General features: G+C 37.7%; 1 protein-coding gene across 1 annotated transcript in view; it reads left to right on the forward strand.

The window, feature by feature from the left end:
* pcdh7b (protocadherin 7b) overlaps positions 1-10,629 on the forward strand; it is a 141,517-nt gene extending 130,888 nt beyond the window's left edge. The window contains 2 exon segments of the mRNA XM_058394239.1: positions 5,091-5,109; positions 6,407-10,629. Coding sequence (XP_058250222.1) covers positions 5,091-5,109; positions 6,407-6,843 — 456 coding nt within the window. The 3' untranslated portion in view covers positions 6,844-10,629.
* Positions 10,630-15,160: the final 4,531 nt, after the last annotated feature.

The following is a 15,160-nucleotide window of genomic DNA, read 5'->3' on the forward strand; positions in this document are numbered from 1 at the left end:
TCTTATATATCCATATGATAGACGAGCATAATACGAGATAATGTATTATCACCATCACACTCTTAACATAATCCTTTTACTGCAGCATGTTGTTTGCATTAAGAAGTGCTGAGCACTTCATATTTCTAGCTATACACTACAACCTACACAAAAAGGCTTTGTGAAGCTTCGTAGTTGCTCTCAGAGCAAAAAAAAGGAAGGATGAGCCGCTCCCTGGTCTCTGTTTTCTGGCAAAATGGGAACCATGTGAAGTGTCCCAAGACAGGCGAGTTAATGACCTGTTAAAAAGGGAGAATGTGATGTTCATTAGATTGTTAAAGGAGTTAGAAAGGTACGGAATCTGGATTAGAGTGTGAGAGGAGAAAAATATACAGTCACACAAGCTTCTTATTGTGAAAGAGGAGTGCAGGCAGCATGTGAAACTTTTGCAGGCAATTAAACGAGTGAGTCTGTGGTTATTTTTATGAAATTTATTTTGAGGCTTGGAGGAATATTCGAGATTGTGTGTGTGTGTGTGTGTGTGTGTGTGTGTGTGTATGTTTTTGGTTGGTGGCCATGCTGGTGTGCATCACTGTTACTCAGTAGCTATGTTTATATGCTGCCTGTTAATCCATTAATGATTTGACTGATGGCTTAATTGGAATCAAAATAATATTACGGAGTAAACTGATTGAGGCCAATGCTAATTAAATTTCTATTTGACAGAAGGAATGTGGGTATAATCCATTAAATGGAAGAATAATTTGACTATTTAGTCACAAAATTCTCTACCTACACATCCTGTATAATGACACACAGTTAATGAAAGTCCATGCTAAGAGTTTAAAATAATTTATGAGTTGGAGTCCAGGTAAAGTTCACATCATTATTTTGAGTGCAGTGAAATAATAATTATAATAATAATTGATGTAAAATGCAAAAACGGCAATTGATTTTGTGTTACACTGTGATAGGATTCACATATTTATCATTTTTATTAGAACATTAGCACTAAATCCCACTCTGTGTGCATTACAGCTTGGTTCAGATTACATGTTATACACGTGTAAACAGATTTTCAACACAGTGCCAAGTTAAAGGTACATGTAAACACTTCCTGTCTTTCTCTGACACGCAGACACCAACCCACACACACATACAAGCACAGACTGGACAGAGGGGTCAGCATTTGCTAGCTGTAGTGTTGTGGCTGAGTTTCCTATCCAGAAAACACAGATCAAAACACCAGACTGTTGAGTTCAGCTATTCTCAGCAGTAAAAGGCTGATATTACATTTAAGAAAACACACACAGAGCTTCTTTTCCTTCCTTTAACTTTCATGAGGACACACACACACACAAACATATACACACATTCCAAATTCTTCCAAATCTTGCTGTCAATCACTTGAGCATCTAGCCCACATACGACCCTGCAGTTACTCTGTCACCAGCCGCCCAACAGCAGGGAACCGACTGTGCCCAAGAATCCACTTTTGTCCATATGTAATTAACTTGCAGAATAGCTCAGAACCATTTCTTCCGCTGCACCCCATCCTTCATCCCTAGTTCTCAATTGTTCTGGCGGGTTGAAGTTTATGCCTCTTTTGAGTGTATTCAAAGGGACTAGCTGGAAAATGGCACACATTATGCACTGAGCCCCTGTTGGCAGAAAAGCCCACTATGCTGCACGACAGTTAGTACACCGCCGAGCCGCTAGCATTTCCGGCCTGAGTGTGTGGCCCCATTTGTTCAACTCCTCCGAAGCCTCTCTGCAGTCAGCCCGTAGTCTTCAAACTGACTGGAGGTTCAGATTTAGAGTCAGTGGGATTTGGAAAAAGCCCAATGAGCAGCGAGAGTGTCAGCCCCACACATGCATTTTTTTTCCACAGAAATGACCTTTTAGAGTGTGTTTGCCTCTATGTGTCTATGTGTAATAATATGGCTGAATGAGAAGTGCTCTTGACCTTGTTAGCCCTCTGCAGTATTTATACAATACTAATCAGCTAGGTCCCATTTTGGCCCTATTCAGCGTCTTAACAAAGAGAGGGCACATTTACAGTGGATACCAGATCGAATACACATTACTGATTTAATTATACATGTTTCAAGCTGAGGGAATATACACATAGACTATTGGATTTGTTCAGGTTTATGGTGCTTATTTGATTGATGATTTAAATTCTCAACATAATATGCATATAATGAAAGGAAAGAGAGTCATAGATGATAAAAATTACAATTACATGCTCCTTAGCCATGCGATGGCCAAATAGTATTATGTATATTCTGTACCAGGGTAATGAAATGATCAGGAAAATATTTCTGCTTCTATTTCTACCTGAAGCAGATTAAGTATAGATAACGCATGACATCGATGACAAGTGCTAGAACACGACGATGAACTTTTCTTTCCCAAATTTACTACAGTATCACGGATTGTAGTTTCTCATGCGTTACTGCCTGATTGTTCAAATCTGTCACTGCTTTCCATTGGCTTAAATGTGGCCAGATGGTTTTGTTGCAGTGACTGGATCTCACATCTGAATGAAAAAAAAAAGAAAGAAGTAGAAATGAATATGTTGGCCTCATCTGTACTTTGAAAAGATAACGTGAATAACTCTCCTTAGCTGAGATTAAACCCAAAAGGCTGAGATTAATCATCCTCCAGGAGACATTCACATTCAGATGCATAGACATTGATAGTTTGCAGTCAGTAAGCAGCTCTAATAAATTCGCATTCAATTACATGCCATTCCTTTGACCCCATTTAGACCTGGTCATGCGTCTCGCATCTGGATTGTAGCCTGCTAATAATGTTACCCACATGCATTTATATGTGTAATCAAATGTGTCTCGGGTTAAATCCAAATCCAATTGTGTACTATGCATATCAATTTATTACACTTGACCCATAACTTCCTGCCAAGTTCTAATAGTAAAACTGTGACAGAGATCCCATAGTAAGCATTAATTAGCCTACGGTTTCATTCACATGAACAAATTCCCTCATAGAAAAAAAAAAGAAAGAAGACCTGTTGAGTAAATTCACTTGAAATGCTCTGTGAGAGGGTTGAGGGGTGGCTGGAGGCTGAAATGGTCAGAGGGAATGATTGAGGTGATATGATCATGGGCTGAACTCTGACACTTTAACCAACAGCCAGCGGTTTAGTGCAATTTGGTGCCCCCTGGAGAGCTCGCAAAGAATTCTGGGTAAAGGCTGAGAACTGCAACAAGGCCTTGATGGCTTAATTGTAGGACAGATGCCTGGGTGTGTGATGCGTATGGGTGGTGTGTGTGTGTGTGTGTGTGTGTGCGTGTGTGTGTGTGTGAGAGAGAGAGAGATAGAGAGAGAGAGAGAGAGAGAGAGAGAGAGAGAGAGAGAGAGAGGAAAAAGGTGAAGTGGAGACAAACCTTCTTCCTGATGGTCATTATAAAACAGACAGCGAAGTGTCAAGCAGGAGAAGTAAAAGTGAGATCTTATTGGTCTTCCTCCACTACTACAGGGAATACTGCACCAGATTGAACCTGTGCTGCAATCTTAGATACATCATTCATCATTTTCATTATTGGAATTATAGGATTAAATCTTACTATGGTGTCTATTTGAATGTTCTGCAAATTACAGCAAGGTGACTATTTGTTAAGGAATATAACATGATGGGGCTTGCTGTTAAAACAGAGACAGGGTGGTGTGATGCAAGTGGTATTAATGTTACCACACTGAAGTGGCTTATTTTCAAATAACACATTCCAAAATGTTTTATTCATCTTATATCTCAGCGATTTACCAATACTAACAAATAATTAAAATGAAAAAATAAAACAAATAATAAAAATTAAATGGCACATGTTAAATCCATTTAATATTTGTCCAAGAAGATCAGGTTTTCAAGTTGTAAATAAACCATTTCCTCACCTTCTTCCCAAAAGTCTTGGGATTGCATAAAAATTCAAAGCTTGACATTTTTCTTTTGACTTCTACACAGCGCTGACACTGGAGACTCCTTCCCAAAATATTATTTGACATTTTAAAATTGTTCATCCATCGTACAAGCCCTCATGTAAGTCATTACTATAGACACAATAATTTATTAGAACAAGCTCATTAATTCTGTATAAAACTTTGGTGTACCTTATGGCCATCCAATGCTGAAAAAATTATCACCGTTTGACCGACAGAGAATCTAAGCTGATCCTCTAGTGCACACAAGTGCCACGTTACCTAACTGACTCCGTAGGGTGTAGCAACGTTAGAAATGTTGGCACCGTGTTGGTTTTAATCGACTTGCTGTCGATCCAAGACTCATCAGCTTAGCATGACTGAGCATGCTTCCGAGCATGACTCAGCTTATCAGTCGTACCTTCATGCCTCCCCCTAGAGCTACCGTCTATCCAGCATGACTCTCTTAACGTAAGCCCAGTGTGAGCACTGCAGCCTCCAAACGTGCCCACACTGGTCTTTAATGACCTGCTATGGTACTAAAGTTCACGTCAGCCTCAGCGAACCCTAACTCAACCCATCACGAATCAAAGGCTAATGGGATCTCACATGGGAGCGTGTGAGCAACAGCCTAGCAACAATCACCAAGGTCAGATGAACATGTTCAGGGGTGTGGAAGGTTAATATAAGGGACCTGAACAGGGATTCATAAGAAGAGAGAGAGAGAGAGAGAGGAAAAGGATTCACAGAAAAGGAGTTCATCTCACAAGAAGTAAAGAAAAAAAATAGAGCATTGTAGATTTGGCCTGTTTTGCATTAATGCACTTCATTAAATGAATATAAATATTCATTTAGACTACTTGAATTACTAACATATTTTCTAGGTATGCTTTCATCACTCTTGCGTGTAGTTAGCAGACATTGTATTTGTGTATTAGCTGGTGATATATATTAATCTATTATTTTTTTCTCTCTCTGACTAACCGGTGCTTTTTAAAGCAAATTCCAACACATTTGTCTGTGCACATTGTCTCAGGTTTTTCTCACCTTGTTAGTCAAAGTTGCTATAACACATTTGGCAGTTTTTTTTTTTGTTTGTTTTTTTTTTGCAAAGATGAAGCACTGTGGAGAACAACAAACAGTGATTCTATCTCATTCTTTCTTTACAGGAGAAAAAGAACAATAAAAGTAAGCCATGGTTAAAACTATTTTTTTAATCTCCTCAGCCAGAGACAGCATGCTTTCTTTTTAGATTTGCACTCACCCCTTGTTGCTTGTGTCATACCCCACATTTGGTCATTGACCAACCACTTTTAACATTAAAGCTTTGGCACTTTGGCACTAAAGAACAATCAGAAACAGCAAGAAAAAGCTTTTTCTGTATGCTTCCATTCAGTTCCCTGTGCAGTCCAGGCTGGTCCATATTTTTTTATATTTCTTTTCTATCACTTTTGTTACCTAATAAAAAAAGTTTATTAGTACTGTTTATTGATGTATTTATTCATTTATTTATGCATTTAAAAGACCACATGGCTGCACGATAAGAAGCCAGTCTTCAGTTTAAGAATATTTCTATATACTCTCGCTCTCACTCTGAACTAAAATCCTTGAGTCTTCTTGTTTTCTTAATTCTGAACAATCACATGGTTTATAAGCTCAGTATTCTCAACACACCCTGATTTTAGTAGGTGTTAAATGGCTATATAAAGTTGTTTCTGTTCAGTAAATGTACAAGTACAAAAGTACAGTGGTTAAATTAATCTGCTTTTTTAAATATTTATAGAAAAAATGCTATCTCTGCAATATATCTGCTCTCTGGGACTTCAGCTGTGTGAGTTATTACATTGTAGAGTCAGCTTATTAAGCTTATTAATCGAACAAAATAAATTAATTAATTTAAAAAAAAAAAAACCCACACACAAGCCTAAAGAGCCACACACACACACACACACACACACACACATGCACTCCTACAGACACAAAAAGGCACCAGGTTTTAATACAAACCCAGAATGGAAGTTCTACACCATTTGATTTGGAGGTAGAAATCACAGAACAGATGATTTGCCCCCACTTTTTTTGTTTGTTTGTTTGTTTTAAAGCATGGCGAGAGAACTCACCTCACGTGTTTTGTTCGTTTCTTTTTTTTTTTTCTTTTTGACTTCTAGTCTTGATGTGTGTGTGTCGTTTTGTGTTACGTGGTATGTGTAAACCATGAAGCTCAAAAAATGAAAACTACTGACTGTTTTGCAGAAAAACAATTAGATATGTTTAATCTGTAACCAATTTCTCAGTGTACCTTGGCGTACTCTGTTAATTGTAACATGAAATGATGTTTTATACGAAGTAATTTTAGGCTTCATGAGGCACATAGCACACGAAATCCTAAATTCTTCTTCCCAATCCAAATATTGAAGGTATATTGAAGTTGAGATATTGCGGCTGATGCTATCTCTCAATGTGTTTCTTTGTGTGTTTTGTGCAGACTCTCGGCCCCTGCCGGATGTAGCCATGACGGGGAAGTGTACGCGCGAGTGTGACGAGTACGGCCACTCAGACGCCTGCTGGATGCCGGTGCGCACTTCACCCGAGCGCAGGCCCAAAGCCACCCCTCCCAAACTCTCCACCTTCAACTCGAGCTCAGCCGGATGCAGCAGCGCTGAACCAGCCACGAGCTCCGATCCACTCGCCGTGGCCAACGGAGAGCCCTCACACCTGCTCGGAGACCGCAACCGCAATCTCCTCAACAAGAAAATGGCCTCCTCCTCTTCCTCCTCCTCAGCCTACGACGCTTTTGGCTCAGCCGCTTTCTCTGCTAGTGAAGAAACGTCTCGGCCTGTCGAAGAGATTCCGCTGGCACCCACAGGCGAATATAAACCCACGCAATGCGGGACGCTCACCAGGCGCGAGGTTTACCTGTGAATGTCCCAGTGAACGAGTCACGTTTCACTATCCGATCTGACAGTGACTCTTCGGCAATTACAGAGACGCTCTTTAGCGCCTAAGCCTGGCATGAAATGTGTGCTTGTTTGATATAAGCAGTGAGTAAAAGACATCAAAGCATGGATAAGAGTTTTGTAGGAGTGGAGGAGACAGAGGAGGAGGAGAGAAAGACAGAGGTGGAGAGAGAGGGATGCTGGTGGATGAGTCCTGTGTCACTTTGCTGCTAGCATTCCGGGCCCTCTGACTTTTTTCCCAAAGTGCTGCCTGGTTGTGTAGAATTCATCATAAGCATGCATGCAAAATCTAGCCCTTAATGACTTGGACTATACTTCTTAGGACTTTTCTTCTTCTTCCTTTTTTTTTGGTCATTGTTTTTTTCTAATTAATGCTAAATAGATGGCAGGAAGCAAGACTGGTGCTGTTTTATTTTTTATTCTTTATTTCATGATTTCATGTTATTGTTCCTGAAGGAGATTGGAAATGAAGTTGTTTTTTTTTTCTTTTTTAATTATTGTATACTTATGCAATCTGTCCAAGCATTGGACTAGTTACACTGGACAACCCTGACATTCAAAGAGACACCAAAAACAACAAAACTGGCCAATCGAGGACAAGACCTGATGCATAACTTTATCAGTGATGGCGATGGAAGGCGAAGCAAAACCTTTCAGAAAATGCCTGGAGCACGTCCTTATGTACTAGTAACATTTCCAGTGACTGTAACCTTTACAATGGATCTGTAGATATCTTAATGGTGGCATACAAGCTGTAAATGGTGAACTTACACTGCAAGAAGCGAGTTTACCTGTGTGCCTATCTGCTTTTCAAACACACACACACACACACACACACTCACAGGCTCTCATGTGGGTGACAAGTTGTACATAAACACGCAAAACATATTCGGGACACATGCTTTATGCCTAAGCTGTCGACTCACCAAACGCTCTGCCCCTGTCCTTTCTCTGTACACTGCTGCATTGTGGGAGTTGTTGACATTTCTTGGGTCGCCTGTTAGTGCTGTAATTCCACGAGCATTGGCAACTCTAGGAGTTCTTGACACAATCTATGCCGTTTTCTTTTTTGTTGTCTACGACTTAAAACTGAAGCCCTTAGTGACCTATGGCACACAATGAGTTACACATGCACACAAACACACACAGCACCTTACACACACATATAGGACCTAACTGGCTATTAGGATCTCTCGTAAGACAAATGATTAGCTAGCAGGGGAATGATTAAGATTAAGACGACTTGGTCCCACGGACCACATGCTTGGGCTGGTCCTGTGTAACATTCTCAAAGTTTGAGTGTTAAATTGAGCAATAAACCCAAGAGACGTAGAAGTATTCATTCTCGATCATACCTACCTAAAGTACCGAAGACATGCCTGCAACGATTAGTTTCCTAATCGAATCGGTGACCACACACACAAACACACTGAGGGCATGAGGATCCACCAGCGAAATAGATTTGTACAATCAAACCAGGTATCTTTACGATGTCATTGGGCTAGAGGAGCACTTGTGGCCATGTAAAACAAAAAAAAAAAAAGAAAACCAAAGTCCTAGGACGAACCTGATATGGTATTTTGGTACGAAGAGTAGGAGGCAAAATAAAAATCTGGTTTGTTGTGTCGGTTTAAATACCTACACATTTAATTGTACAGTTCGGGGCTAGAGTTACAGCCATTAGATGATGTCCTTCGAAACACACACACACACACACACACACACACACACAAACATTTAAAATACACACAAGATTCTCATGGTCCTGTGCTCAAAAAATCCATCCCGAGTTTGTGGTTGAGTATAAACTTCTAAGGCTCAAATCCTGCCTTTAAAACTGGGTGACAATAATCAGATGCAATGGAATTACTCTTTTGTATGTTGGAAAACCCTGAGTCTGAACGGACTGCACCTTTTTTTTTCCCTCGCAGCCTGAATCTATAGTCTGTGTGTTATACTTGTCGTTAAAAGAAGTGCTCTGATGCTTATCCACTGTATACAGAAATATGTACTTTTTATTGCACGTTTAAAGGGATTCTACTTCACATACTATGAAGGCAAAAAAAAAAAAACGAAACAAAAAACAAAAAAAATGGAAATGGATAAAAAAAAAAAAAAAAAACTCTTACCGTGTGATCTTGGAGGTCCATTGCTTGCTTTTGTTATAAATGAACATTATAAACAGACATGTAGTATGGCTTAGATTATCATTTTGACAAGGATGAAAAATGAAATATGTATACTACAATGATTCATCAGGTTTATTTAGCATCACACATTTGACAAATCAGTTTTCATCTTTTCATTCTTCTGACCAAATGTCTTTTCTTTTTTAATATCTCACTTTCACACACACTCACATTGATATCACTGAAATATTACATATCACATCACACATTTATAACATCATCCGACATGATACTCAGCCGGCATGAAGTTTTTGTCTGTTTTTTGTTTTGTTTATTTCAAACATGGTATTGACATCCTGTGTTGAGCTTTATTCATATTTTCACCTTCAAATCTTTCTTTATCCTTTCCAATGCCACTTTGTATATTTACAAAGCTTCTGTAAAAAAAAAAGAAACAAACAAAAAAAAAAAATCAAAACAAAACTATAGAGTGAATGCAAAATATGCAACTGTGCCTTTTTATACCGTTATTGGTATGACTCGTCGTTTTGACTAGTATAAAAATGGAAATGGGTGAAAGGGTGTTATCCGGGGAATTTACACACCCTGTTTATATGATACTGAAAAAGAAACACACAAAAAACAAAGCTTTTATCTTGTGACTTCCTCATGTTAGATCGGTCAAATGTTGTCAAGTCTATCAATAAGTAACAACTGTACACATTTTAGGCAATCTCCTAGCATATGAATCCATCCGAGTTCAAATTTCCGCATGAATACTTGACCAAACCACTATTTATATACATAATATAAAAAAAGTGTTGCTAATGAGATCATCATAGTCATGATAGTAAGGATAATGAAATTATCGTACAGTACAGTAAATGCTGCATTAGTTAAGCTCAATGCAGATTGAAGAGCTAAACTAAGTCTGTCTAGTAGAGACATAAAACTGATTAGCTGGTGGTTTTTTCTAAACGCTAATAGACTGAAGACAAGCTGGGAGAAAAGTGAGAAATGTGTGCTGGCAAAACATACACCTCTGTGTGAGATATATGCATTTGTATATTATATTATATATTACTATACAGATAAATACAGAGAATAAATGCCAATTTGATAGGAACAAGAGATAAATAGTGATGAATGCAAAAGAAAGAGCAATGGTACATAGAAATAGATAGGCTTTGATCATTAATAATAGAAAATATTTTCTACTCTTAGCAGAGATTAGATTAAAGGCAGCAGGAAGTTTTAGAGTTCACCTACTTCTAACTTCTCAAGCCGAGGTGTGTGTTCTGTCAGCTTGAAACTTAAGACTAAACCTTGAGTTGTCAGACATTTCACCCCTAGTGGAGAGATCTGTAATATTAACCATACTCTATTTGTCCTGCGACTAGGATGTTGATGTAGAATTGACGATCAGTTTTAATCATTGTTTTATTAGGAGTCACTATGCACGCAGCTTAGCTGAACATGGCAAAATGTACTGAACGCTGAAGTCCACCTCTATTTATGAACTATTTTACTTAATTTAATTTTTGCTTTTGTACAGGTATTTCTGTAAATAAATTGCTTGTCATTTTTTGTCTCTGCAGAAATTAAAATATAACGATTAAAAATCTTGGTCTTTCTGTTCATTAATCTCACACACAGGAGCATAAAAGACATTTATTTTGTACTTATTATTGACATAATGGCTGTAACAATTTTGAATGATTTTGAGCCGCTCATTATCACAAAGAAAACTAGCAAGGAAAGTTATTAGCACTTAATGTGTAATACCGTTACAACTTACACCTAAAAGCAGCTGACATGTTGCCTTCTGTTATTTTTGATTCCGTGAGTCCCATCGCCTTATAGGATAGCGTAGTGTGGAATGCATTCGTTCCATGCTGCAGAATCTCACCAGAAGCAGTAGGTCATGCCGATATTTTTCAACTACTCTTCATTGAATGCTGAAAAATTGGGCATTCTACTCTGTTGGCATACTGTGTTTCTCCTTATGTTGGGTAGTAGGGTTATTTAGATGTAGCTAGGTCTATGTCTCTAGACATATGCCTTTAAGCCTAGTAAAGGCAGACTGAAAAGTAAATAACATTTATGGCAATCATTCAAATAAAAATCTATTAATATGTTTAGTAGATTGCCAAAGCATTTATTGTTGTATGAATAGTCTACTTTATTTTAAAATTCCACATTAATTCCTAAAAATGTGGGAGTGTGTTTAATTTAGCAATATGGTTTCCACTGTCATTGGTCAAATCTTAAAATAGCACTTGTTCCATCCTATTTTCTCCTTATTTTTTAAATTTTTGTGTGCACATCAATTGCATTTAAGCATTTGGTAGACGTCCCTTATATACATCTTATTTTATATACCTGAGCAGTTGAGGGTTAGGGGCCTTGCTCAGGGATTCGAACACATGGCCTTCTGATCCGTAATCCAATGTGCATGTGTGCATGAGATATAGGCTACTTTATGATGTTTTTTTATGATGTAATTTGTCAGGTTAATAAAAGAATATGTTCTTTATATGTTTGTTAATTTGATATACTTTTCTATAAAGATAACATGCCCACATTTTGATGGTTACTTTTACAACCAATCGATTTAATTGATCATTTTATCCTGATCAGATTCACTCCTGGAGAAGCTAGGTGTCTGATTAAGATGCTGCCTCTTCCAATCTGGATTTTAAAAGAATAATGCTATTAATTATTTATAAATAGTGTCATATTTACATATCTAATATTGGCCGAACTTGGAATCCTGTCGTTTGACTGTATTTACAGTCGCCCCTGCACAATCCCACATTACTGACTAGATATCATTGAAGCATGTAGTCTGGTGTTTGAATACCAGCATGTGAAATTTCAGCACATGGCTCAGGGCTGCATCATGTCACCACAAAATACTGAACACTTGATTGAAAAAGTAAAAACATCCCTGTTTTTTTTTTTTGTTTTTGTTTTTTGCACATTCCAGCTACTATTGGGCCATATACTGTATGTCTACTGTCTGATTATCATGGAGGTGATTAGTATTTCTATCTCTTCTTCTCTTCTATCTCCTAAAACTAAGGAGGCTTTGATATATTCCCCAAGCAAAGTATCACCAAACCACAGTTTATGTTGCCTCTAAATCCAGAAAACATTGATTGTTTTAGGATTACATCACAATTCATAATGTGTTTTGACTTTTTGTGCTGATCTTGTCAAATTTCTGACAGATTTCTAACTATAAAATATCCCTGTTTATCATCATGTGAAAAAGTCTTCAAAACAGACAAGATCTACTTCTATGACTCATTACATTCAGTATTGATTAGTGGGTATATTATTATATGCTTAATTATTATGAGATACTGTGAATTGTGAATTAACACTTTCCAAAAATAAGAGAGCAAGCCAGTGTTAATTCATGACATCCATTTGCACTGCATCATGTGAACTAGAAGGTTCAGTGCGAAGTGCTCATGTGAAGATGCTTTTATTTTGCTAACCCTGCACAAAAAGAGCAACACCAAGCAATGTCAAATGAATGGAAGTTTGGTTAATATCTATTTTTTATATCCAAAATCACATTGCCTTGCCCATTTTTGATGAATGGTATTGATTTATGGCAGTACTGGATCATGAAAATGGACCTTTGCAATGAGTATAGACATTGATCAGCTATAATATCAAAGCTACCTGGTAAAAATAGCTCTTACACCTCAAAGCATGCACTCCACAAAACCTTGGCACCAAAATGTTAGCATCAGATATATCCTCAAACATGCCTGAACAGTTTTTGCATTATTGTGTTGAAAGAAACCACTCTACCTTCTTGCCTTTTTCTCATAGTCTCATACCATCTCTTCCACAGGTAAGCGATGCACAAGCAACCTGCTGTCCACATGGTGTTGCATTATGATGATGCACATGTGCACAAAGCAAGGTCCATGGTCAAACATTTCAGGTTCACATCATGCAACAGAATGGAGAAAAAGTGTGATGCCTGTGACTTTGAACATGGTTGTTGGTACTAGATGAGCAGGTTTGTGTTTTTTCGGAAACTACTGATCTGCTTGGAACTTCACTCACAGCAGTCTCTAGAGAAAAAAAAAAAACATCCTGTGAGTTGAGGGTGAAACACTTTGTTGTTTTGTGCCCACTTTAGCTTCAGATTCCTATTCTTGGATGAAACCTGATATGGTCTTCTGCTGTTGTATTCCATCTGCCTTAAGGCTTGACATCATGTACATTCTGAGATGCCTTTCTACTCACCATGATAGTAAAACCATGTATTTTATTTTTTACAGTTACTGTAGCCTTCCAACCAGTTCACACAAATCCAGTCATTCTCCTCTGACTATTTCATCAACAAGCTGTTTTCCATCTGCAGAAGTGTCACACTGATTTTATATTCATCTGTATAAACTATAAAGACTGTTATGTGTGAAAATCCCAGGAGATCAGCAGTTTCTGAAATGCTCAAACCATCATCTGGTAATAACAAAGTCAACAAAGTACCAGAGATCACATTTTAACCCATTCTGATGTTTGATGTAAACTTTATTTGAAGCTCTAGACTTTCATCTGCATGATTTTGTGCATTGCTCTGCTGCCACATTGGCAGTTTGGATGAATGTACAGAAGTGGAAAAGTGAGGAAAAAAAGTAGAAAGTGAGAGAAATACAATAAAAATGCTTCACAGTTCTATGCTGTGTTATATGCACACAGTAAAAAGCACTCTGATGTACAGGGATGTATTTTGAATTTGTGGCCTTTAAAGCAGAGTAAAAGATACCTTTTAAAGCGAACACACTAATTATGCAATCTGAAATGTTCTTTTAGTACATGTTTGTTTGGTTGACTTGTCCCTCTGGACGTTGTCTCTGTTCTCTGCAAAGCTGGGTGATATCTCATTGCCAGTGTGATGGATTGAGTTCTGTTTATGGGCTGATTCAAGATCAGTGGTCCACAGCTGTTTTAGAGACCAGTATGACCTCAAAGACTGACAGCTTCAGCTTTTAAACATAGTGCTAAAACTTTATTGAAAGCTTCCTAAAACTTACATTTTCAACAGTTTGCATATCTAAAAAAAACCTAAATTCAGCATAAATAAAAACACAGATAATTTAATAAAAATAATGACAGAACACATGCAATAACTGAAGCTAGTTTCAATGTAAACTAAACAACATGAACTAGTATTCATTCTATTTGAGGTTGAATAAAAGGTCCAGAATGTGAAGTAACTGTTTAGTTAACATGTTCTTGAGGATTATTTGTCAGAATTCAGTGGGTTCCAACAGTTACATCCAGTGCCCCAGGTTCATGTACTAGCATATTTTAATTTATGCATATTATTTAAACTTATTATTATTCATGGACAAATGTTATGTTGGTAAATGTATGTGCTCTTAATTTAAAATTAAGCAAGAGTTAACGGCTTTGGTTTTGTTGTAAATGGTTGTGGTTAAAGCTAAAGTTCATGGTTTATTGATTTTAATGAAGGAAGGAAACAATGTTATTAAAGGAAACCACATTTCTTGGAATAAACCAACAACAGCAGATTAATTAAGGAATTTATATTGAGCATTGTTGGCTTGGCTTAGATATGGACAAAAGACATTTCATTTAATCAAACATCAAATCAAGTGGGTTTAGTGTTACTTATTAGGTTAACATTAGCAAATTATTTCTAGATAAGTATTGTAACCTGGGATTGTGGTGTTTTGGGTCTGTCAGTGACTTACATTCTTGGCCTGGTGGCCAATCAGGAGTGATCAAGTTTTAGTTTGAGTAGTGTCATTAGAGTTACTTCTCCATGTGCGTAGCCACTAAGAGTAACATTCAGACCCCCTCGTGCTGCCATGGTCACTTAAATTTTTTTTTTGTACTTTCACTTTTCTGGTCAGCTTTTAACTCCCAGTCTTCCATTTAGCCCATCTCAAGGTCACCAGCTTGTTTTGAAAGATGCTGCACTGTTCTGAAAAAGCCCTTCTCTCTATTTGCCTGCCTTCCTAAACTGTCAGCTCCAATTTCCAGTTTTTACCTGAGGTGGTAGTTGCTTGGTTGCTCACTTGTTTATGATGTATTGAGCTTTTACTTCTCTCTTCTCCTACAAGCCAAATCTCTCGGGTTGCTAGCATAACAATGATG

The sequence above is a fragment of the Hemibagrus wyckioides genome, linkage group LG07 (genome assembly GCF_019097595.1).
Source record: "Hemibagrus wyckioides isolate EC202008001 linkage group LG07, SWU_Hwy_1.0, whole genome shotgun sequence".
NCBI lineage: Eukaryota > Metazoa > Chordata > Actinopteri > Siluriformes > Bagridae > Hemibagrus > Hemibagrus wyckioides.